The sequence below is a fragment of the Rhinolophus hipposideros genome (genome assembly GCF_964194185.1).
Source record: "Rhinolophus hipposideros genome assembly, chromosome: 11".
Taxonomy (NCBI): domain Eukaryota; kingdom Metazoa; phylum Chordata; class Mammalia; order Chiroptera; family Rhinolophidae; genus Rhinolophus; species Rhinolophus hipposideros.
Genome location: NC_138057.1, coordinates 83,669,803 through 83,694,436, shown reverse-complemented (window position 1 = coordinate 83,694,436; position 24,634 = coordinate 83,669,803). Strand labels below are relative to the sequence as shown.

At 57.0% G+C, this 24,634-nt stretch overlaps 1 protein-coding gene across 6 annotated transcripts in view; it reads right to left on the bottom strand.

Moving 5' to 3' along the window:
• Positions 1–24,634, bottom strand: part of CACNA1B (calcium voltage-gated channel subunit alpha1 B) — a 164,065-nt gene that overhangs the window by 97,237 nt on the left and 42,194 nt on the right. For 4 of the 6 annotated variants that reach the window (XR_013994522.1, XM_081067367.1, XM_081067364.1 and 1 more), the window contains exons 7-15: positions 20,813–20,916; positions 18,053–18,168; positions 17,381–17,437; positions 15,980–16,072; positions 12,275–12,484; positions 10,715–10,827; positions 5,860–5,972; positions 4,300–4,431; positions 3,950–4,022 (exon numbers count right to left, since the gene is read on the bottom strand). Coding sequence is in view for 5 of the 6 variants with exons in the window: in XM_081067367.1 (XP_080923493.1) it covers positions 3,950–4,022; positions 4,300–4,431; positions 5,860–5,972; positions 10,715–10,827; positions 12,275–12,484; positions 15,980–16,072; positions 17,381–17,437; positions 18,053–18,168; positions 20,813–20,916 (1,011 nt within the window). In the remaining variant the exon portion in view is untranslated. The remainder of the gene's footprint in view (positions 1–3,949; positions 4,023–4,299; positions 4,432–5,859; positions 5,973–10,714; positions 10,828–12,274; positions 12,485–15,979; positions 16,073–17,380; positions 17,438–18,052; positions 18,169–20,812; positions 20,917–24,634) is intronic. The other 2 variants (XM_081067365.1, XM_081067368.1) reach the window with 1 other exon arrangement.

The following is a 24,634-nucleotide window of genomic DNA, read 5'->3' as shown; positions in this document are numbered from 1 at the left end:
GGTGCATAGCTTCCCAAGGGGAGTACTTCGAAGGTGACCGTAGTCATATTCAGCAATGAGGTATGCAGCACTTTTTCTAGGATGAGTTTGTGAACTTAATTGTAATACCTCATATGCCGGAAGCAACATTGTTTCGCAGGTTCCCATAGTTATTTAGACAGCACTATGTGCTATAATTATTATTTTTTGCTCAGTATTATGTTTGTGAGATCCGTCACTCTTGTTATGGCTGCAAAATAAGGCACTTCTTACATTCAGGGGACCTGCATCTTTTCCCTCTTACAAACAACGCTGCCATGATGCTCTCGCGTGTCTGTGCAGCTGTACAAGACCCTTTCCAGAGCCTTGAGCAGCAACAGGACCCGCCTGTGTGCCATGCCAGGGGACCACTGCCCACAGTGGTCCTCACCCCAGCACAGCAGAAAGGGACCCTCGTGTCACCACATGGCTAAAAGGTGACGTTGCTGGATTTCTTAACTTGAGCTGAATGGACAGGCTTGTTCTCAGGGTGAGTTTCAATCACATTCCTGACTTCTGGTAACACTGAAAATAGTTTTCATAGATTGCTCGTTGGCCCAGGTCCTCTTGTGTGAGTGACCTGTTTCTACCTTTTGCCCTTTCATGATGCACTGTTTGTCTTTCCTTTTCCATTTGTGGACGTTCTTGGTATGCTCTGGACACTAATCCTTTGTTGGTTATTTGCTGACACTGGAAATGTCTTCCTCCAGCCTGTGACTTGTTGTTGTTTTCAATCTTTTTATGGTGTCCTGAGGCACAGAAATCTTCAACAGTCAAATTTTCAATGGTTTCCTGTGTGATTTGTGCTTTTTGTATTTTCTTTAAGAAGACTTCCCTTGCCTTGAGTTAATAATGTTATGTCGCCATCTGTCTTTCTAAACTTTCAGATTTGCTTTTCAAAGTTAGGTCTTGATCCATCTGAATCGATTTTCAAGGTGGGATTCCAACTTCATGCTCTTCTCTACAGACAACCAAGTGGCCCCACACCATCTGCGGTCACAACACTTGAGTTTTCTGCGTGTACAAATATTTCATCTGTAAATAATGACATTTTTATTCCTCTCTTGTCAATCTTGAGAAATTCTATTGCATTGTTTTCTTGTTCTAATGAATGAAGACCAATGATATTAGCATAGTATGCTAAGACCTCGTTTAGAATAAGTGTTGGGTTTTATCATGTGGTTTTTTTTAAGAAAAAAACATTTATTATGGATATTGTCAAATATACACCAAGTAGAGAGTATAATGAATCCCTATGTGTTAATTTGACAATTAACAAGATTTGTCAGTCTTACTTGTCTATCCTCTCTAGGTTGGTTGTACGTCTGCTAGAGTTCAAATGCTTTTTTCTGATCATCTAAGGTTATTTCCTTCCTTATTCTGTTAAGATGGTGAGTTACATGAAAGTCTTTTCTAACGTTAAATCATCTTGCATTTTAAGATAAATCCAGGTTGATCATAAAAATTTCTAAGCATGTCTAGATTTGATTACTTATTACTTCCCTCAGGATGTTTTTGTCTCTGCTTGTGATCATGACCTCAGTTTTTTTTTTTCATATCTGTTGCTTGTCTGGTCTTTTCATGTCAAGACTAGTCGAGCCTCAAAATGAGTTGGCTGCTTTCCTTTTGATCTTCTCTGGCACAGGCTGTATAAAATTGGAGTTTTTTTCTTATTTAGAATTCTTATTAAGAATTCAGTATGTGAACGTGGCTTGGAAAGGTGAACTTTCAACTGTTCAATTTCTGAAATAGTTCAGTTTTCTATTTCTTCGTGGGTTAGTTTGCTGCATGGTTTCTTCTAAACCACCTGCTTCACAACCATGTAATGGTCAGCCTGGGTGGCGACTCTCTCCACCCTCATGTGAATGTGTTCATCCCGCGCTGCAAGCACGGCTCTCGGGTTCGGAATTCCAGGCTGACAGGGACTGTCCTACAATGTTTTTAAGTTACTTCTCCCAGACCTCTGGCACCACTGCACACGAGAGGCCCTCCCTCAGACTGCCATTCTTTTAGGAAATCTTTCTAGGGAGTTTTTAAGATTTTCTCCTTATCACAATGTGTCTATGTCTGGAGTGATTCTGTTCCGTGTCATGCGTCCTGCTTGACCTCCGAGCACGGGCACCGTCACAGCAGACGTCTGAGTATGTCCACACCGCAGCTCAGCCATCCTTGGGCTGCATCCAGTGGACCCTTCACCCTTCAGTTTATTTAAATAGCTCTATTTCCATTTCTAGAATTTCTCCTTGGCTCCTTTCCATGTTCATCTATTCTTAGTTCTCAGGTACCTGTCCTTCCCGATGCTGTGGTATGTGCTACGAGTTCTTCCTGTAACCCTCTGTGGGTCTGAGGCATATTCCGTCCAAGCCACCTGTGTTTGTATCCCTTCTCCTCTAGGCCTGAACTCACCTTCTGACCGTGAGCGTTGTCACCCCTGCTCAGTCATTTCTTCTACGGGGCTGGCTCTCAGAACTTTCGTCTGCAGGCTCATCGTGAACAAAGGTGAAGTTCTTCTCCCAGGTCACATGCCCTCCTGCCCCTGTCCCCTCTCCAACCCCATTCAGAAATGGGGCTCCCATCCTGGAGTCTTGGCCTCCAGTCCATTATCATTCTGTGGGACTTACAGGCCTGGCCTGGCCAATGAGCTGCCTTTGTGACTTCCTCGGCCTCCCCCAGCCTCTTACAGGACCACACGCCTTCTGCAGGGCCAGTGCTGCTGCTGTCCAGCCCCGCCTCTTCCCAGACTGTACACAGGTGCCTGGCCACTGCCTTGTCTCATTTCTAGCCAATGTCTAGCAGACATTGTTTCCCATTGGCGATGTCAACTTCTAAAGGTATTTCTCACCTTACTGCTGTGTTCAGAGCAGATAGGCCTGAGGTACAATCAGAGCGTCGCCTGGTCAGAAGCCCTCTCTCCCTCTAACTTTGGCCTCTTCCCCTGGTTCCCAAACTACCACCACTCAGCAAGTTCAAGTCCTTTCTTGCAACAAATACAGTAAAGCAAGGCTCTCATTGTCAATCACGCCACCCCCTGCTGTGGAAACCCTGCAAAGCTCCCACAGGGCAAAGCCTCTTGGACAGGCCAGCATTCAGGGCCATCCATGCCAGCCCCACCGGCCCCACCACCCCAAGGCCTTCCGTCACACACCTGTGCTCCCCACCCAGACTTCACTCACCTTGCTGCTTTTTCTGGAATGCACTCGTTAGTTCCCCCAGCCTGACATTCAAGATCTCCCTGGTCAGCCCTGGTCCTGTTTCCTCTTTCAGCAACCCTCCAGCTTGGTTTGAGTGGCTGCTGAAAAAACTCCCTTCCTTTGGAGGGACGGCCTCCTTGCACACGCTGTGGGCTCCAGCTCTGGCTGGGGCTGGGATTGGCAGTCCTAGAGGCCGGGGGCTGAGCTGAGCCCCTGGCCTGAACATGCAGCCGGCTGGCCTTCCCTAAGTGTCCTTGTAGGCAAAGCATGCCCCCACCTTACTCAACCTTAGACATGGTGCCTGCAGAGAGCTCACAGAACACAAATGTCTGACATTATATTGGTGACACTGATCACGGGCATCTGGGCAGCCCCAGCCCTGTGTGAGGGACTCGGCTCCAGCAGCAGAACCTCCTAAGGGCACCCCAAGGGTTTCCATGGAGCTGGGAGACGTGCTTTGCAGACACGAAGAGAAGTGAGGGAGAAACAGGTGCTCTGTTCTCCTCTCAAAGGACAAAACACGGCTGTAATGCCAAGTCCTAGGGTCGGAGAGCTGAGCTGGTGGCTTGAAGCCCAAGGACGGCATTGCAGGACATGGGGGACCGGCCTACCCTCGTCTCTGCCTGCTCTCTTCTGCTGGGTGGAAAGTTCCACCTAGGGAGCTTACGGGAAGGCTGCCGGCCCAGCACTGGGAGGGAAGCTGAGGAGGCCAGGAGCGCACCTGGAGCCGGACACCTTACCTGGAAGACGGTGAGAATGGCAGCAGGGAAGGTGTCAAAGTTGGTTGTTGGTGTCTCATCTTTGAAGTTGAACCTGAAAAAAATGAGACGTCTGAGGAAGGGACAGCCCCCTAAGGAGCCACCAGGACCTGGCATAGCAGCTGGGCACCTAGGGCCTGTCACAAGCTGCAAGAGGTCTGGGCTCTAGGAGGACCTTTTCGGATGAAAAGCAGGAGGAACTGGGGCAGAACTGCCACTCTAAGCTCAGAAGCCCTTCCCACAGGTCCACTTACTGTCTGTGCCCCCCACAGCTGCTGAGCCCTCCCCACTTACTGGCCCCCAAACAGCTGCCCTTGGCCCCCCCTACTTACTGGCCCCCAAACAGCTGCATGCCCAGCAGTGCAAAGACAACGATGAACAGAAAGAGCAGGAAGAGGAGGCTAATGATGGACTTCATGGAGTTGAGCAGCGAAACCACCAGGTTCCTCAGGGAGCTCCAGTACCTGGGGGCAGGCGGGGTCTGAGCCCAGCTGTGCCCGGTGGAGCACATGGGCTCCGACCCTCACGTCACGTTCACCCCGGTTCCCTGCAGTCACAGCTATGGCTTCTGGGTCCTTCTACATCCTAAGGGCCCCACAGTTACAATACACATGGAGTGGAGCTTCTTTCCACAGTCCTAGACCCAGCCTCCTGTCACCAGGGCCCCATGGGGACGACACACCCATGTGTCCAGGGCTGGACTCACCCTCACCTCCCAAACCTGGCCCTGCCACGCTCCTCAGCAGGACAGTGCGGGCATGGCCCACCCCGGGCTCCTGGCCTGGCCTGTTCCCCCTCAGCACCCAGGCCCCCTCCAGGGGCCTCCAGTCAGCGCTGTGTGAAGTGAGGGCCATGACTGCTGGCCATCAGCCACCGCACATGGGGGCTGCTGTGGGCCAGGGACCACACCTCCATCTGTGGGCAGGCGTCCTGTGAGCAGAGGGGCACACATCACCAAGGACCAGGGACATGGTAGGGCAGTGGGTGTGGAGGACATTGCTGGATGACTTCCCTGGACCCAAACAGCCCCTGCACCGCCCCTCAGATGCTCCCGAGGTCTCACCGAGTCCCTGCCAGTCAATGGCACCCACAGCACATGGGCCCTGCTCATGAGTGCCGATAGCCTAGCTGCTGACCGCTCCGAGTACCGGGTGCCCCCCACCGTGGTGAGCCGAGTACACTGGGCTCCCTGCAGGCACCCGAAGCAGCCCCAGACCCCAAGGAGACAGGCCACAGGTGGGAGCACCACGGGCTCCGTTCTGCACTATGCCCGGGAGAGGACAGCGTAGGGTCCCTGCTGAGCTGTCTGGGCTGGTTCGACAGCTCTGGTCGGTGATGTGTTCTCCCTCATCTGGTCACCACAGCCCTGGCAGTGAGGGCGGCGACTAGCCCAGGTCTGCACATTTGCTGTGTTGTCACCCCTGCCCTGGGTCTCGGCCTCTTTGTGGGCAAAATAGAACCACTCGCTTCCAGGATTGTGAAAACACCATTCACACAGGACAGGTTCGGAGGGAGGGTACCATGCCAGTGCTGGCCGGGCCCAGGGGCCGAGGGCCAGCTTGGTGGCAGGAAGATGACTTCTACTTGGCAACTCCTGCTTCCTCTATTCACTATGAAGCAAAGCCTGCATCTGTAGGTTCATGGTGGGATGGCCGGTTTCCAGAGAGGGGACCGTATGAAACCATGGGGTGCAAGCTGATGGACAGCGAGACCTCCTGTCACCTGGACGCAGTCAGGACGGTCCAGAGGACCCATGTGGCCTGACAGGCTGAGATGAGCAGGGGCTGTTTCACGACTGTCATCCGAGTCTGTGCAAGTATAAGCCCCAAAAGATACCCCCACAGCTAAGTGTGACGCTGCCCCCACGCCCCACCTGGCACAAGGCGACATACTTGGTGACTTTGAAGACCCTCAGCAACCGCAGTGCCCGCAGCACGCTGAGGCCGAAGGAGGTTCCTGGCTTGATGGCGGCCCAGACCACTTCAAAGATGCTGCCCACGATGACCTGCAAAGTGCAGGGGTCAGCCACCAGCCCCCGCCCTGCCCGTGTGGCCGCCTCCCTTGTGAGCAGCGCAAGCCACGCAGGGTGACGCGAGGGCCACGCCTCAATCGGTGTCTGCAGCCCCAGGCGCACTGCTGTCCCCTGCCACGCCCACCAGACACGCAGGACGGGATGGGCGGGGTCAGGCCTGCTGGCTTCCCGACAGGTCTGAGCTGCCCTGGCCAGTGCCCCCCGTGCCTAGAACAGCCAGGTGACCCAGCGTCTCCTGACGCCACAGGGCTGGGCAGCTGCCTATAAGAGGGACTTGCGTCCTGTTCCTCCCTCCCGGCTGTCACTGCTCTGAGGTCCAGCTTCAGACACTTCTCCCAGGGACCAGAGCCCAGCACGTGTCTCCAGGAACTTAATGGCGAGCCTGCCCTTTGTTTTCACCAACAAGGTCTCCCAGATGCCGTCCTTGTGGTTGGATGGGGACCCATGAGCAAGTGGCATACCCCTCGTCCCGGCCACTCCTGGTCAGTGTCACGTGAGGGGCTCAGAAAGGACGAGCAGCGGATGCAGCATGGCAGACCTCCCCTCCTTGCTCTGGACAGACACCCCGCGGGGCCCAGACGCAGCCCCTCCCCCCAGCACACCCATGGGCACGCCCGGGCTCAGGCCAGCATGCAGGCCCGTCCTTCTTGTGGCTGATCATGTCCTGTAACCTGATTCCTGAGGTTGGTGTGGGGCACTCAGGCGTGAAGCTCGAGTCTCACTGCCCTTGGCTCACACATCACCCAAGGTCACAGTCATGTGCACACAGCTCTCATCCACTTCACACCCGATCCGCTCAGCGTCACATTCTCACCAAGTCACTAAGGAGATGGTGACTGTGCTGGGACAGAGGCCTCCGCCCTTCACCAGAAGCCCCCCTAGGGTTACCGATGGCCCATCAACTGGCACGTCTGGTGTGGCAGTCACAGCAAGTCACAGCATCTATGAGTGACCCCAGTGCAGCCAGCCGCTGCACACTTCACCGTAAATATGTGTCGGACTACACAAGTGACCTGACACGACACACCAATGGTTGCAGGGCCCACTGTGCGCTGTGACCCTGGCAACACAACACGGGACAAGCTGGCCACAGTGTGACCGTCACCAGCAACTTTTCTCAGCAGTCACATGGCCTCCAGATGTGGCTTTGGGCCAAAGACCGGCGTTTTCTAAATCTCCTCCTCACTGTCACCTTTCAGTGTCACTCCCCTTTTCCACTAACCCTCAGGATCTGCTCCCGTTGGCTCAGTATGGACGTGGCCTCTAAGGTTGCCCGATGGCCCCACCATGGTCTGCTCCCCCTCCCCCTGCCTTAAAATCCTGTGCCCTTGAGGATGGGCTGGGCCTCATAACTCACATCCAGCAAAGGAAACAGGACAAAAGTGATTGGATGTCACCTGAGGTGGCACTTTACAAAGACTGTGATCCCCTCTCAGCCTTAGGCCACCAGCTGCTGTGTCGTGAGGACAGTGGGGCAGCCTGAACAGGGGCTCAGGAGACCAGGACCGGGGCTGCCAGCAACACGTGGGCGCCTGGAAGCTGCCTGTCCGAGGCCTGCCAGCCAGCGTGGGCCTGAGCCTAAAGCTCACGCGACCTGGAGCCAGGGACACTGGGAGGGCACACTGAATGAGAGGTAACCACTGCTTGTTGCTTTGGGGCAATTTGTCATACAGAAGAAAAACCAATGCAGTTTGGAGGGGGAGGCACTGCTGTCATAACAGCCGGACGTGGGTGACGTGTAGAAGCTGAGCCCGAAGTGCCCGGGACACAACCACAGGGGGTGCCCCACAAGGGACAGTCCTGGGAGGCAGGGCTTGTTGTGTTGGCACCGAGTGTGACCTGCAGCTACGGGAAGGGCAGAAATGTGCTGGAACCCAGGAGGCTTCCAAGCAGATGATGCCACCTGGTGTCACAGCACAGAGAGTGAGGAAACTGCTGTCCAGTAGTAAAAAGAGGCTGGGACTTGCTAGCCTGGGAATGCTCAGCCTCTCCAGACAGCAGGTAATGCCCCCGTTAAGTGGCCTGTCCCCGGGACGTAAAGCAAAGCATAAGGAACGTAGTCGATCATATGGTGATCACTATGCACGCTGCCAGGTGGGAATGAGACTAGTCAGGGCATCACTTCCTAGATTTCACAAATGTCTAACCACATGCTGTACACCTGAAATTAACATAAAATAACACTCAATGTCAATGTAACTGAAAAATTAAAACGGGGGAAAGGTGAAGGGAAGTAAGAGGTTCAGATCACCAGGTATAAAACAAGTAAGTCGTGGGGATGTGATGTGCAGCATGGGAATATAGTCAGTAACACTGTGATGGTGTGGGACGGGGTCAGATGGTTGCTGGACTTGTCATGGTGATCACTTCTTTAGGTAGATAAGTGTTGAATAACTATCTGTACACCTGACACTCATATAATATTGCACATTAGCTACATTTTAATAAGAATCTTTAAAAAAAAAAAGATGACGACACAGCCTGGTGTGACGATGGGGCCGCACGTGGCTGTGACGTCTAAGCTCCCAAAGGGCCAGCCCTGCTCAGTCTCAAGGTTGCCAGGCGCCTTGCAAGAGGACTCCAGGAGGCCTAGGCACTCAGGGACACAAAGGTGCTGTCCCCTAACAGGGCTGTGGGTCGGCGTTTATCTGATGGGTGAACGCCCAGGTTTGTAACACACCCACTGAGTTCCTGGAGACGGACATTTGCAGACATGTCACCTTCTCGGCTTGAGACGGGCAGACACAGCACAAAAGGTATTGGGACACCCAAATCCCACCAGCAAGAAGCCTGGGACACTGTCCGGCTGAACACACGCTGCCTTCAGGAAAAAGGGAAGGTAACTTGGGCAAAACTAGGGGCCCAGAAGGCTTGCAGGCCTTAAGCAGCCATCGCGGCACCGCCCACGCCCGCCCGGCAGGACTCGGGCATCGCTGTGGATCGCAGAGGCTCCCTGTGGGTCCACTGTCCCCTTTCTGAGCAGGCACTCACCCTCCTTGTGTCCCACCACCCCGTAGGCTCTGTGGGGTGGATACGCTGCCTCTGTGTCCCCACGTCTGCAGGTTGAGAGGGACCCGGCAGCTGCGCTCAGACCACCTGGATGTGGAGGATGAGCCCTGGGGGGCTGGCAGGTTGACGGGGTCATGTTGGGACCAGAGTGTGGGCTGTGGTGGCCCCCATGGCTCCTGCCATCCTGGCGCTCACATCCCTGTATAATGTCCTCCTCCCCTAAATGCAGGCTGGGCCTAACAACTCACTCCAAGTATAACATGGAAAACTGATGGGTTATATCTTCTGAGCTGGAGCTCTGGGGCTTCCATCTTGGGTCCTCTCATCCTCCTCTCAGATCACCAGCTCCAGGTCCTGAGGACACTCCAGCAGCCTGTGGAGGCCCGTGTGACCAGGAACGAAGGTAGCCTGTACGTGTGTGAGCCTGGAAGCTGATCTCAGTCTCACAAACCGCCACGTTCGATCACCTGAAAGCTCCTCTGCCGTCCTGACCAGCCTGGAATGACGGCACCCACTCCGGCCGCAGCTGGGCCCTTGTACCCGGGCCCTCGGCCACGGGCCCCAGGGAGGCCACACCTGGACTCCTGGCTCATGGCAATGGGGCGATACCACACACTTGCCGTTTTCAGCTGCTAAGTTTTGGAATAACTTGTTAGCTTATGTGCAATTATGCCCGTGTTCTGGGATCCATTAGTTCAGAGGAGAAGCCTAAACAGCTTTAAGATTTATGGTCTGACAGCTCCTTCGTCCTGGGCTGTCACTGCAGCGGAGAGCCCATCAGAACCGCAGGTGCCCCGGGCAGCCTCATGTCCCCCCCACACACAGACCACAGGCAGTAGGGCCTGGTCCCAACTGCCCTGGGCTCAGGAGGCAGGCTTGGGCATGAGCCCCTGCAAACTGGCCAGGCAGCCCTGGGCCCGGCACACGATGGCCCCAGCAGCTCGTGTCCGAGGCGATTGAGGTGGCAAGGATTTAACTGTCAGACACAATGTCCTGTCAGTTGCCGCGGTCACTGAGACCAGGTCAGTTACTGAATTCCAGACACGCTTCACTCCCACCGAGGCCAGGGTTCCCGCCTGGCCCTGAGAACCCTGCGGAGACGTAGGTCCTCCAAGGGTGGCACCTTTACCTCTCAGAGTCCCCAGGTCACAACGCTGCCTCCAGGTAGGCCCAGCTATGGACTCAGCACCGGACCTGCTGGGCTGGGCCCATGGAGGTAACCCATGTGAGCCTTCCTTCCAGGCCTGTCTGAGCCACAGGGGCAGGTGAAAGGACCCGGCCAGGCTGCTGCTCCCCAACCCCTCGAGGAGGATCCCCCTGGGGCCGCTGCTGCGAGTACCTGAGCCTGCCCAAGGCCAGACCCGCAGGACGCCAGGCAGAGACCAGGCTGTCCACCGGACAGCAACATACTGAAAAGACCACTCTTCTAGACACAGAGGGGGCCAGAGTCCTCAGCTGACCTTGAAGTCTACAGACAGGGTCCGGGGATAGAAGGAGGATGTCCTGCAGCCCCCACCCCCCAACCAGGGCCTGATTGGGAGGGGCCGCCCATCACGGCCCCTCCCCGGCCGCAGGCAGCCTTTCTGACCCACAGGGGATCACAGTCCCCTCGGGTCCAGGGTCCTGCGCCACAGACTGCGGCTCACGGGGCGGACGTGTGCACGTCCAGCATGGACCCCAGGACCCGCGGACGAGGTGACACTCACCCCAAAGTCGAAGCAGTTGAAGGAGGACCGGAAGTAGCTCCTGGGCCCCAGGCCGTACATCTTCAGAGACATCTCTGTGAGGAAGAGACCCAGGAAAACAAACTCTGCAAAGTCTAGGAGAAGCCGGAGAAGAGGGTGGTTAGCGTGCAGCCCCTTCCCACCTGGCTCCAGCCCAGACCCCGGGCCTTCTGGGATGGAGCCGTCCAGGCCTCTGCAACTCAGTCCAGCAGAGGAGTCACCGGACTGGGAGGGAGGAGAGACGCCCACTCCACTTTGCAGGTGGCGAGTGCCCAGTGCCTGTGGGGCAGGGGGCAGGCCCAGCAGCTGGGCTCCCAGGACTGACTGGGCTCAGGTGGGTTCTGGGGCATGGGGTACCCCCACGGTGCCCCCAGAGGAGCGCCAAGCCCCATCACCCGGCCTTCAGCCTCCGTCCGTCCTGCCCCACGCTCTGGTCGCAGGGCGAGTCCCTCAGTCCCTCTTCAGAGCTCCCCGTCTTGCCAAGAGGACCCCCATGGCCTCCTCAGGACCCCAGGGCACCAGGCTCGCCCCACCACCGCAGTGAGCCTAGACCTGGCAGGACGCGGCTCCCAGGCGGCGTGCTGTGAGCCACACGGGTTCCTGCGGCCGTGTCACCTCCCGCAAGTCGGGCCTGTCAGGAGTCCCACCTCATGCGGGGATCTGGGCACACGGACGGTGCCCCTGACACAGCCCGAGCAGAAGGTGCGGTGGGAGCAGGAGGCAGCAGAAGCCCCGGGAGGGCCCAGACAGCAGGACCCGTGGCCGCCGGGACTGCAGACATCACAGCAAGGTCACTGTCGCTGACCCTCCCCGGGCGCCGAGCTGGAACCTGCTGCTGCCTTGGACAGGAGGCCAAAGCACTGCCTCTGACCCAGAACAGCAGCGCAGAGCCCGAGGCAGGCCCGACAGAGGGCCGGGCTGAGGCGAAGGGCAAGCCTCCCAGGCTTCCCGGGGCCTCTGGTGTCCAGACGGTGGGGACACGATGTCCAGCCTGCCGTCACTGCACTCCTGGAGTTTGCTGTGCCCCCAGCTCTCCACCAAGCCCTGTACGACAGAGCCCCGCCCCTGGATGAGCAGACACCAGCACCACTGCCCACTGGGCACCAGGCCTCAGACTGACATACGAAGGTCTCAGGGAGGGGACCCACCCTCTGTCCATGGCCTGAGGATGAGGACAATCAGCTCCTCACCCACGGCAAGCTGGCCTCTGAAGCCAACCAGAGAGTCACCAGGACCCTCAGGTGGGTGCAGAATGAGCAGTGAGGAGGCAAAGCTGCCGCCCTGGGAGGCCGAGAGGCCACGTCAGCGGCACGGGCACCACTGACCCTCAGGCAGGAGCAGCTCAGGCCTGACCCTCCCCGAATGTCTGGCCAGCAGGCAGGACTGTGGTGGAAAAGCTGAGCACTGCCTGCCCCGATATGCAGCTCGCAAAGTCCCAGCCACCTGAAAACACCCGAGGCCTCAGAGCCCCCCCACGAGGTCGCCAAGGCGCCCCCCCCCCGCCTCTGACCCCTAGGGAAAGCCCGGGCGCAGGCTACGTACACAGCGCCGTGGTCAGCCGCTGCGGCTGCTTGTGGTGCACCATGGCCACGCACAGAGTGTTCAGGGCCACCACGCACAGCACCGCCCAGTAGAAGCTCTGCGCCTTCACCACGCGCCGCACCAGGAAGCGGAACTTCTTCTCCTTCCTGCGCAGATAGGACGTGCTCTCCGTCCTCCCGCTCTTCAGGCCCGGCCGGGTGAAGGGGGACCCTGCGGGAGAGGGCGCGCTGAGGTCGCCACGGCAGACACGTGTGCATGCAGCCACCTTCAGGACAGGACCCCCACCGCACATACGTGAGGACAGCCCACTACACACGTGACCCCAACACCACCTTCAGGGACACTTGCCCCCAGGCCTTGCCCCCCACCTTCAGGGACACTTGCCCCCAGTTTCAGGCACACATACATTGTGTCAACCGCCCTGCCCCCAGTTCCCGCCCCCATGCGGGAACAGAGAGCCTCGTGGGGCACCATGGTTGTTGGGCTCCGATGGCAGACCTGGACTGGCACTGCTGCCTGGGTCTCAGCACCGCCGGACACCTTCCAGGCACAGCCCCAATGCCCCCAGGCCCCCACCTCCGCCCCTGCTGCCTCTGACCCTCCTGCCCTCCTTGACTCGGGTCAGTAACCACCCGACACGTTTGTAGGGAGTTGGACTGGAACGCACCAAGGCCCCTCCGCTTCCTCTGCTTCATGGCTTCTGTCAGGCACAGCACTGCCACGAGCATGGCCCAACAGCCCAGTACTGCCTCCCGGGAGACTCGGCGGGGCAAGCCCCAACCTCACGCCCGCTCTGCCTCGCCTTGGCCAAGCATGTACGCTTCCTGCAAAGCTGCCCCCTAGTGACGCACTGGACACGAGCAGTGAGAACCAGTCAGCTCTGCCAGAAGAGCCTCCTAGGCTGCTGCCCTTTGCCACCACCTGCCTAGGGCCCACACCAAGCCATGCCCAGGTGCCCACGGCCACACCCATGCTCCCTCAGGCAAAGGCACAAGGCCACAGTGGCGCCCACAGCTGCTCGCTCTACCAGCCACTCCAGGGGACTGTGTCGCAGCAGGACCTGGGCTCTGAGCAGCCAGAAGGAGGCGCTGTGAACCCCTGGCACAACCACGGCGCCCTAGTCAGGTCTCCAGCCCAGACACGCACCGGACAAACACATCAGTGCCCCTGACACTGCACTGCTTCTCCAACACGCCTCTCAAATGCACATCTCCTAACCCGATTCCGGACAGGAGACCCCCACCACCACCCAACGCACACTTGTCCGCAGTGCCCCATCCCGGAGACACTTCCTCTGCAGCTGTCCTGACACTCTTCTCTCACGCCCACGTCCAGTTGGTCAGCGAATCCTCTGGGCTTGTCTTCCAAACGTATCTTGAATGCAACCACTTAACATCCCCTTGGCTGCCCCCCCAGACCCAAGCCACCATCTGTTGGATTCCCAACAGATGGACCGGCCTGCAGACTGGTCCCCTGCCTCCCTTTCTGCACTCCAGTCCCTGGCCAGGCAGCTGCAGCCAGGGGACATCTCCCTCTGTAGACCCACCATGGCTGCTAGCCCCTCGTGGGCCCTAACCCACTGTGACCCTCGGACATCCTCTGCCTCCCCACCCCTTCCTACATCACTTCTTTCCAGCCACACTGGCCTCCGTGACATTCCTGCCTCCAGAGCATGTCACTTGTTGCTCAGAATGTTCTCTCCCAGGTGTCCCTGCGGCTGACTTCACTTCCTTCGGCTCTCCTCAGAGGCAACCCTCCAAGCCTTCCATGTCCGTACCTTTAGCATCCCAGCACCCCAGACCCTTCCCGCCCCGCTCCCTTCTCTACTCTCTGTCCTTTGCATACACTTCACTTGGTATCTGCTTCGCTGGCTGCTGTCCCCACTGGAATAGAAACTCCAAAGACAAAGGTCCTGTCTGGTTTGGTGCTGCAGCCCCAGTGACTCACGATGGGCCCCTGACACATATGTTGAGAGCATGAACATATAAGCGAAGACAAAGCACGACAATACCACGTGCACCTCTTTGGAAGCCAAGAACACGGACGGTTTCCCAACAAAGTGTAATGTGTAAAACTGGCCCAAGTGCTTTTTACTTCTTAGCTAGATGGGTTCACAGTTTTATCTCATCTTCAAAGAACAGGTAATTTAGGTGTGATTTAAATGACTTCAAGCCATAGAAAAAAGATTTTTTAAAGGCTCTCCAATTCATTTTACAAAATCATCATAAAAACTCTAGGTAAAATAGGAAAAGAGGGATCATCACACATGTGATAAATTTTTAAAATCCTGATGAAATTTGAATCCACAACATATACATCAATCTCTTATTAACAAACAGCACAATAGAAAAATGGACAGGGCATACGAAGAGTCATCAAACCCCAAATTAAAGTGAGGAACAAACACTTAAAAAGAGGTTCAAAATCACTAGCGGTGAGTGAAATGAGAATTATAGTCCCTCAGAGGTATCACTTTATAATCACCAAATTGGCCTCAAACTGGCAAAAGTCAAAGGCAGCTGCGTCCTCCTACACTGTGGGCACTGTGGGTGGGGGTGACGTCACCGGGCCATTCTGGAAAGCAGCATCCCAAAAAGGGACAAACATACCCGTGGCCTCAGCAGCCCTGCCCTTGGGGACCTCTCTGCAGAAGAAAGTCAGCTAAGGAAGGGCTGACATTTACCGGATTTGGGGGCAGTACTTTTCAGGGCAGAAAACAAAACCAACCAATAAACCAAGGACCTAGTGGGGGCAGCTGACGAGTTAGTGAGGCCACAGCACGAAAGCCACAGGCCACTCACCACTGCAAATCGGAATTAAGACTGATTGATGGGGACGTTTTACATGTGGGGGTGAGAAACGTGTATGAAATCACTTCTGTAACATGCAGGGGCCCGAAACTCTACATATGTGCACATGCATGTGTGTGTGTGACATGGGACGAGCATGGAGAAACGGAAGGTAAACTCTAAGCTATTAACAGGGCTTTACGAGGCCTGGGTGGGGGTAGGAAAGGGAAAGTAAAGAACACCAAGAAACACAAATAACTCCCATTAAAGACTGCTTTCTCAGCAAAGTAACAACGTAACGGGAATCATGTTCTAACTTAGGTCCACTCAGACTGCTGGGCAATGACATCACTCAGTGAAAAGCGGCCCCTGCAGTGTCAGCCCCATCCCTTCCCGGCTGAAGGCGGGGCCTGGGCTGAGCCTCCCCTGCCATCCAAGGGACAATAGGGTGCCCTGGCACCACTGACAGCAGGGAACAAGAAGGGCTGTGCGATAAACTATCTGGAAGTTTCCTTTTACCATTGGAGAAACGCGTGAAGGCAGGAGCCTCAGAGGCAGGTGGCTCCAGGAACATGGAGGACAGATGGGTTTAGGAGAGAGGTGACCAGAAGCTTTCGGTCTCTCCAGAGTCAGGGACACCAGCGGTCACCGCCCTCGGGACAGGTTGGAGGGCTCCATGTTCACTTGGCAGGTGGCAGAGCCCCGAGCAGCCAGCAGTCAGCAGCCAGCGAGGTGTATGGAAAGGGACCAGCAAGGGGCTGCCAGGAGCTAGACGCACAGCCCACCCACCAGACGGGAGGGCAGAGGGAAGGGGTGGCCCAGAGAGCTGCGAGGCCTGGGTGACCGGCAGGCAGCTGGATGGCTTCTGTACCCAGTCACGGGCCCCACAGAGCCAGGAGGACCCGAAGAGACTCACCCACAGCACAGAGGTCTGCAAACCGGTCCTCGCCCTCCTCTGCATGGATGAGGTCGTTCCGGCTCTTCCTGCTGGCTGCTCTCTTCAACACTGCTTTAAACAGAGGGTGCGAGGGAACTGTGTGAGCAGATCCGGGGGTCCGTCAGCTGAGAAGATGATGGTCCTCCAGGGACTGGTGGCCCATCCTGACTTATCCTGAAGCCAAAGCTGAGGGAGGCACGACAACTGCGGGTCCCTGGGGGCCCTTCTTGGTCAGAGCAAAGGGACAAGGAATTTTGAGGGTGGGCTCCACTTTTCCTTCTCTTCACGGTGATGTCAGTGGGGACAGTCAAGCCGCAGCTGCCCCAGCAGCTCACAGTCCAAGGACAGGTGAGGCCAGACGATCGGTCAGGCCTGCAGACCTGCTCAGAGCCCCAGGTGTGTGCCCTGCTGGGACCACGGCAGGGGTGGCTGGGCTGTGTGGTCCTGTCCTGAGCAGTGGGTGTGAAGAGAGGGCAGTCTTCCTGCTCCTGGGGCTCTACTGGCAGCCAGGGCGGTGACCACCGCTTGGGGCCCTAGCCCCAATGGCCTCAGGTATGTCTTTCCATGGCGGGGGGACATCACCCTGAGCCCTGAAGACAGACACAGCGTGGTTTAGACCAGCGGGTTTAAAGCTTGTTCTGTCCTCACAGACTAACACGGAAGCACCAGCGCCATGTGTCCACTCAGCACCTGAAACATGGCGAGCGGGACAGAAGCAGTGGCCTCGCCTCTCACGTCCTTGTAATGTACTGACAAGAGTGCTTACACAGTCACGTGCGAGCGGCCGTGCGGGACCACGCAGCTCTCGGGCCGTGCGGTGCGGACAGGCCGCCGGGACACGGCAGGCGTGGCCGTGCGGAGCCCACCGCCAAGCCCGGCTGCTCGGTCCGTGGCACGCAGGTCCCCGGGAGCGCCGCTCCCCGGCACAGGCGGCCCTGCGGGCGGCCGTGCCCAGCACCGCGCGAACGTGGCCGGCACCGCAGAGGCTCACGCACGAGCACGCAAACGTGTGCACGCGGGGCCTCCGCACCGCCAGGCGCTGTCGCTAGGCACGAGGCCTAACAATGGTCACCTGTGTCAGCTGGACAAACACTACTCTAGGAAGTCCATGGAAAGAGGACTGATCCGTAAAGAAAAACAAAACACACACCCACGCGACAGCCCGGGAACGGACCCTGCAGCCGCCCACGTGCAGCTTCTGCCCCCCCCCCAAGACGGCTGATGGATATCCCGCCCCGCAGCCCCCCCTCCACACACACACACACACACACACACACACACACGCAGGACCACAAAGGCACGGGGAGCCCCGCCCCGCCCGCAGACCTCCCCGCTCCCGGATCCACGCTCTGAAAGCGCCAGCGCGCCTTTGTCACCTACCATCCAGAGGGGACTTCTCCTCGGCATTCTTGTCCTCCTCGGCCAGCATGACCTCCTCTGCGAGTGAGACACAGCTCGGGTTGGCCCGCGGGTGCTGCCCCACAAGGGCCCCCCCACGCCGCGCACGCGCACCTGCTGCGAGGCCCTGCCAGGCACCGCCCCCTGCGAGCTGGGCCGAACATTCCAGGAACCTGGGCCCCCGCCGAGCTTTCCCTACCGGGATCACACCTCGGTGTGTCCCCCGACGACGGGGCCGTTAGCAGGGCCTGGCTCGTCCCCACCCACGGCTCCCCCTCCCCGGACAGCGGCCAGCCAGTAGGCGAACTCGCCACTGAGCAGCACCCGGGAAGCCGGAGGACGCAGCCCGGGCTGCGCGGGGCCCGGGGCCAGGCCCTCAGCTGTCCCCAGCTGCAGGCCGCAGAGCCGAGGCCCAAACACTTGGGTCTTTGCCTGCGCCGAGCCGGGCCCTGCACCGAGAGGGCGTGGGGCCCAGCGCCACCTGGCTGCCTGCGGGCGCCGGGGTGAGCTGGAGCAGCACCTCCACTGCGGAGCCCCTTTGGAGCACCTCAGTTCGCCTCCGCCAGACTGGCCTTGTGCCCCCAGGGCCACTGTCCCCAGCTGGCGGCCAAAGAGGACGTGGGGAGAGGGAACTGGCGGCAGCGCCGTTCTTACCGGCCTTGAAGATCCACTCCAGGTACCCGTTGAGCTCCCGCTCGATCTGCTGCTGCCTCCGCAGCTTCAGGAAGGCTCTGCGGTTCTCCACCCGCTCGCGCTCCTTGGCGAACTCCCTGTGGGCGGGGCCAGACGACCAAAGGAGGTGAGCCGGGCAGAGCCCTTCCAGGTCAGCCCTCTTCTAAGCTGGGCACTGCGGGGAGGGCACAGGGGAACCCGCCCTGCTCAGGCTCCCACAGCAGTGAGACAGCACCTCGGTCCCCAGAGGGCCAGCTCCAGAGCACAGGGACAATGCCACTGCCCCCCACCCCCTGCATGCCAGCCCTGTCATCTGCCATCCTACAGAGGAGCTTCCGGACAAGAATTCACCAGATGACAACTTTCACTTTGTTTCTTCCACTGATTCAGACCTAAGGCCACTGCCAGAAGAAGGGCCAGACAGGAATGGGAAGGGCCGGGTGAGGGCGGGCCAGGGACACAGGAGGACATTCTAGAGCCACTAGGCTCCCCGACGGAACTGCTGAGGCACACGGCGAGCAGTACGGAGCTGTTCTGGCCCTCAGGGCGCAGCATCCAGCCCCCAGCCACCCTGCAGGCTCGCGGTGCCAGAAGGCAGCTGTTCACACACACACACCGGAAGGCAGCTGTTCACACTCTGGCAAAGAGTGTGTGTGCACACGTGTGTGTCCAGCACGGCCATGCCTTCTCAGCTCAGGCTTGGGGCAGGATCCAGGTCCCCCAAGGGCAGGCAGGCGCACCCCACAGCAGAACAGCAATGCCTGTTCTCAGCAGTTCTCTTCCAGGAAAAGCAGCTGGGCTTGTGGAGGGGCCCTGGCACGCCTGACACCTGGCACACAGCCAGGGCAACAGGGAGAGCGTGGCTCTGCCCAGGCCTGACCCCTAGCCTGTGGCAAGCGTCCACCAGGGCCTGAGCTGCGACAACCCTGGCAATGAGAGGAAGCAGCTCCTGCCTGGACCTCCCACCCCCCAAGTCATTAATCTATGGGAGCAGGAGGGTCTATGGGGTAAGGGTAGGGCAGTGACAACACTACTGAGTCAGTCTGAGGGCCACCAGCAGAAAGTCAGTGCAGCGGCCCCTCCCCCCGTGGCAGGTGGCAGGGGACCTGCTCTCTGAGGCTTCCCCCTCACCGGGAAAGGTCACGAGGAGTCACCAATGATGCTGTCTGGGATGTGGGAGGGTGAGGGCCCAGGGGGGAAACAAGCCCCCTTGGCAGCTCTAGCCCAGATATGGCAGAGCTGTCGCTGGACCAGGCCTTTCCCAGCCTAGCTGTCCAGGGGCATCGAACCGCCACAGCCTTGGCATGACCCCACTGGGGACCGCTCAGCGCTGACTGCTGGCTCTAGGGCCCCCATCTGGGAGGCTGGGAGAGAGCCCTGCGGTCCTGTGCTGCACCTGGAAACCTGACGGAGGCTCAGCCGAGCCTGATGAGGAAAAGCACCCAGAGGCCAGGTGGGAGAGGACTGGGGATACAGACCCGATCCCCAGCGTCCCCTGCCACCCCCACGCCTTTCTGCACATTCTCCAGTGGCCAAACAGAGCCGTCTTAAGCAGGCTGTTCTCCCGCCTACCACAGACCCACTCGTGTCCCTGCCAGCCTGCCCACCGAGCTGTCTGCAGTGCAGAGCCCATGCTGCAGCCCCCAACAGCCCCCAGCCCACTACCCACCACAGTCTGGCTCTGGCTCTGAGGGTCCCCATAACACACTCCCCACCCTCCGTACCTCCGGGCCCCCACTCAGCTCTTATCTGCCCGGAAGTCCGCTCCCTCCTTCGCCAAGCCCATTCCTGGTTTCTTTGGGGTCTCTGCTAAGATGCCCTTTCCCCAGGAGCCTTCTCTGAGCCCTGGCCCCCCATCTAGCTCAGACATACAGCTCCCAGGTTGGAGTTCCACATCCACCCTGAGCTATGGGTGTGTCTGGTCCCTGTGGAGGGGCTTGGAAGGACATGCTAGTGACACGCCCAGGACAGGGCAAGACGAAGGACACATCCCAGAGACGGAGCATGTGGGCCTTGGCCTCAGCCACTGTCCTTTCCAAGCTAGTGTGACCACTGTCTTTGGGGTCTTCCAGGCTCTCCTTCCAGCCCCCACACAAGCCCTGAACCTGAGCAGGAAGCGTCAGGGTGGGTGGAGGGGAGTCTGACAACAAGGTGGGGTGGGGCCTGGCCCGATGCCCCCCGCCTCTGTGCCAGCCACGTCCTCGGCCGAGGAGGGCAGCTCGCACTCACAGGCTGTCTTGCACTCCCAGCGTGGGGGGGGGAAACACCTTTCTGAAAGAAGGGCTTCCAGCACTGCGACCTCCCTGACCACTCCTGGAGGAGCCGGAAGTCAGGTGATCAGAGGGTGCATGGGTCAGGTGGCAACAGGACTGGGGTGGGGAGCCAGTAGTGACCGAGATGGAGACTCAGGGCCACTCCCCTTGTTCTCGGGACACAGCTGCCCAGAAACCTGCCGTGGGCCCAGGGAAGAGGCAGCAGCAGCCCCGATCCCACCCCACCTCTGTGGTCCGAGTCAGAAGCCATGGTGCCATCCAAGGACGGGACAGAGGGAAGGAGGACACGGGAAGGGGGCAGGCGAGGGAGGGTGGGGATGGCAGCAGAAAGGAAAGGCTGCCTAGAGCTCAGGGTACTGAGCAAGACCACCATGGAGTGTGAGCCGTGTGGCCTGGCTAGGCCTGCGTCTGACTCCGTCACCTCCCCCTGCCTGAGAACAGGCAGCACACAGACCCGCGCGCCTCTTACCCTGAGAGCACTCCCAGGACCAGGTTGAGCATGAAGAAGGAGCCGATGATGATGAGAGGGATGAAGTAGAGCCAGTTCCAGGTGTTTCCAGCGGCATCATTTGTCTGGAAGCAAGAACACATGAGCAGGGAGGCCTGGTCACGAGACACAGCCCCGGCCCGTCTCCAAAACCTGCCAGGGTCTGGGAGGGCACATCCAGAAAGGACCCACAGCCACCACCACTTGCCATGCCCCACAGAGCTCTCTGGGGCTGTGGCTCCCAAAGCACTGAGGACGCTCAGCACTCCTGGCCACTGCCTAGCAATGGGGTCATCCCAGGGAGCCACAGGCTGCCCAGCGCACCCGAAGGCCGCATGCCTCGTTCTGCCAGGACCTCTCCCTCCCCTGCGGTTCCCAGGCTGCTGGACTAACGAAGCAGCTCCTGTGTGGAGCCCACAGGCCCCAGGGCCTGAGGCTCATATTCTGTCTGCAGCGGCTCCACAGCCCGTGCCACATGTGCCCCAGACCAACAGCAAGCCCCCAGGATCCCAGGGCACAGACCATACCATGTGCCTGGTGTGAGACGGGCCCCGTGCTCAGACGTGATCTACATAACCAAATGAAAGAAGGGCCATCTCCCCCAGACCGAGTGGTTTCTGCAGCACAGCTCACAGAAGGGTGAGTTCCTCCGAACCCCATTCATTTCGTTGTTGTCTGTGTTATGGGTCCCCAGTAGACTTGGCTGAGAGGGCAGAGAACATCTCTCTATCCGTGTCTAGCGCCGGAAGTGGACCCAGAGGGTGTATGTGAGTGCATCCTGGGCAACCACCTGGCCCCTTAGCGCCTCTTTCAGGGGGCAGCTCCCAAGTCAGGGGTCAGGGCCTGCGCAGGACAGAGTCAGGAGGACAGCCCTGAGGCTGGGGCTGATCTCCAGAGGCTGCTGTCAGAACCCCTCCCCTTCTGCGCCTGCTGGCCTGGGCAGCATTCCAGACTCGACCCCTGGAAGTCAGGTCCCCTGGACGGACCACACCTGTGGCTTCTGATTACTGGACACTGACCCAGAACAGACACTCGGACTCGCAACGCTTAAGTGCCATCCACGTTCCCTGACCACACCTCTGCCAGACCCATGAGCCACTCGGACCTGGGGACTATTGACCAAAGCCACCCATCTCCCTGAAGGACACCCTCAAAACCTGCTCCTTCCTGGGGAGAAGGAGAGGAACTGATGCAACCTCACCTCCTCACCTACCCAAGGGCTGGGCTTCTGAACTTCCCCTCTCTACTGGGGCATTCCCACAAGAGCCAGGCCACTCTAGTCTCAGCCCGACACACCAAACAGATCAAAGCAGGACTCCCACGTCTGGGAAGATGGAGCAGACATACTCTTCTAATACCCTGGACATCACATAAAGAACAAATACAGGAAGATTCAGAAAAGGTGGAGAAAAGAAGACAGACCAGTGGGGACCTCTGGGCCCGTGGTCAGTTTGTTTCTTGCCTCATATATCCCAGACTTGTATCTGAAGAACCTGCAACCTGGACGTGCCAATAGGGACAAGAAGAAATTCAGCAACAAAAGCCAACGTTCTCTCTAACCACAGGACTGGGAAGAGAGCAGCCCAGCAAGACAGAAAACTTTCAGACAATAACTGCATTACTCCAGCCAGACACAACACAGAAAACTGGAGCACGTCCATCCTGCCAGCAAAGGCTCAGAGGGAGCAGACACTCCCTCCCCGCCCCCAGCCTGTAAGGATCAACCAACCTCCCCACAGCCTAAGCCAGGCTGATGCCAGAGAAGGACAAGCAGGGAGCGGGCGCCTCCTCCTTGACAAGGGGGTACTGACCCCTCTCCTATCGCACCCCACCTCTGTGGTATGAGCGGAGGCCATGTGGCGAGGGAGCCTGGACTCCCTCCTCCCTACTGAGCTGCTGCCAGAAGGCCTTGTGGAGACTGAGGATTTGCACCACCAGCCAGTAGCAACAAGGCCACACCCCACCCCACACACACTCATAGTAGAGACCATGTGGAGAGCGAGAAGGAGGCACACCTAACCCTACCCAGGAAAGTCTTCCAGAGGCACACTGGGGAGCCACAACGACCATCCACCCTGCAGAAAGGGGGAGACCCCCACAATGTGCCAACAGAGGCCAAGTGGGGAAACTCGACTTCTCCTCCCACCTTGCAGTTGATGCAGTAGCGAGGCATCAACCAGTGACAGAACCCCTGACAGAACTAAAACAGAAGGTTTAAATAAGATCCAGGGTTCCATGACATATCAAAAATGGCCAGTTTTCAGATGAAACTCGTTTGCCATACCAAGAGCCAGGAAGAGCGCAAACAATGAAAACAGAAATCAATAGATGCTGTGCTGGTTAATTTTACGTGTCCACTTGACTGGGCTGTGGGGTGCCCAGATACTTAGTCAAACATTATTGTGAGTGTGTCTGCAAGTCTGTTTTGGGGTAAGATTAAGAGTATAATTAATAGAGTAAAGCAGGTTGCCTTCCATCACGTGGCGAGCCTCATCCAGTCAGCTGAAGACCTGAATAGAAAAGAAGACAGACCCTCCTCCAAGAGAAGCTTCTCGAGCAGACTGCCTTCGCACTTCATCTGGCTCTGCTGGGCTGCGCCTCATCGCCTGAACTGCACACTTGGACTTTCCAGCCTCCATAGTCACAGGCGTCAATTCTTAATAATAAATCAACCTCTCTCTCTCTCTTTCTCTCACACACACACACACACACACACACACACACACTTTCCATCCTGTTGCTTCTATTTCTCTGGAGAAGCCTGACTGATACAGATTGCCAACACTGAGATGACACAGAAGACAAAAGTATCTGACCAAGATTTTAAAGTACCCGTCATAAAAATGCTTCAGAGACTAATTGTGTACATATTTGAAACATGAAAAAAAGACAGTATCAACAAATAGTATCAGCAAATAAATAAAAAACAAAAAGAACCAAAACAGAAAATTAGAACTAAAAAATAAAATAACCAAAATAAAAATTTCCATTGAAAGGCACAACGAATGAAGGGGACAGAGGAAAGATCAGTGAACGGTAACAAAGAACAACAGAAATTACCCACTCTTATGAACAGAGAGAAAACACTTAAAAAATGAACAAAACAAAACAAACAAAAAACTATCAAGGAAAAACCAAAACAGAGTCTTAAGAACCTGTGGGGCAGAAGAGCTAATATTGATGTCATCAGAGTAGCAGAGTACAGGACAAAGAGAAGAAGGCTAAAAAGTACTCAGAGAAATTAATGGCTGAAAACTTCCAAAATTTGGCAAGAAACATACCTACAGATTCAAGAAGGTAAGTGGTGCCAAACAGGATAAACCCAAAGAAATCCATAAGACATATCATAGTCAAACTTAGGAATCTAAAGAAAAATTTCAAATCTTGAAAGTGGCAAGAAAAAAATGACATCTCACTTATGGGGGTAAAAATTCAAAAAATTTCTCATCATAAAACATGGCAGCCAGAAAAAAAGTGGCACAATACTTTCCAGGTGTTGAAAGAAAATAATTGTCAATCCAGACACCTACACCCATCAAAAATATCCTTCAGGAATGATGTGAAAATCAAGACGTTCTCATATAAAAAGTAGGGAAATTAGGAGAATATGTCACCAGGAGATCTACCCTGAGACAATAGCTAATAAAATTCTCTAAACAGAAAGAAAATGATGAAAAAAGGAATTGTTGACCATTAGGAAGGAAGAAAGAATAATGAAGAGTAAAAATGGGGTTAATAGATTTCTTTGTCCTTTTGAGTTTTCTAAATTATGTCTGACAGTGGTAGCAAAAATTATAACATATT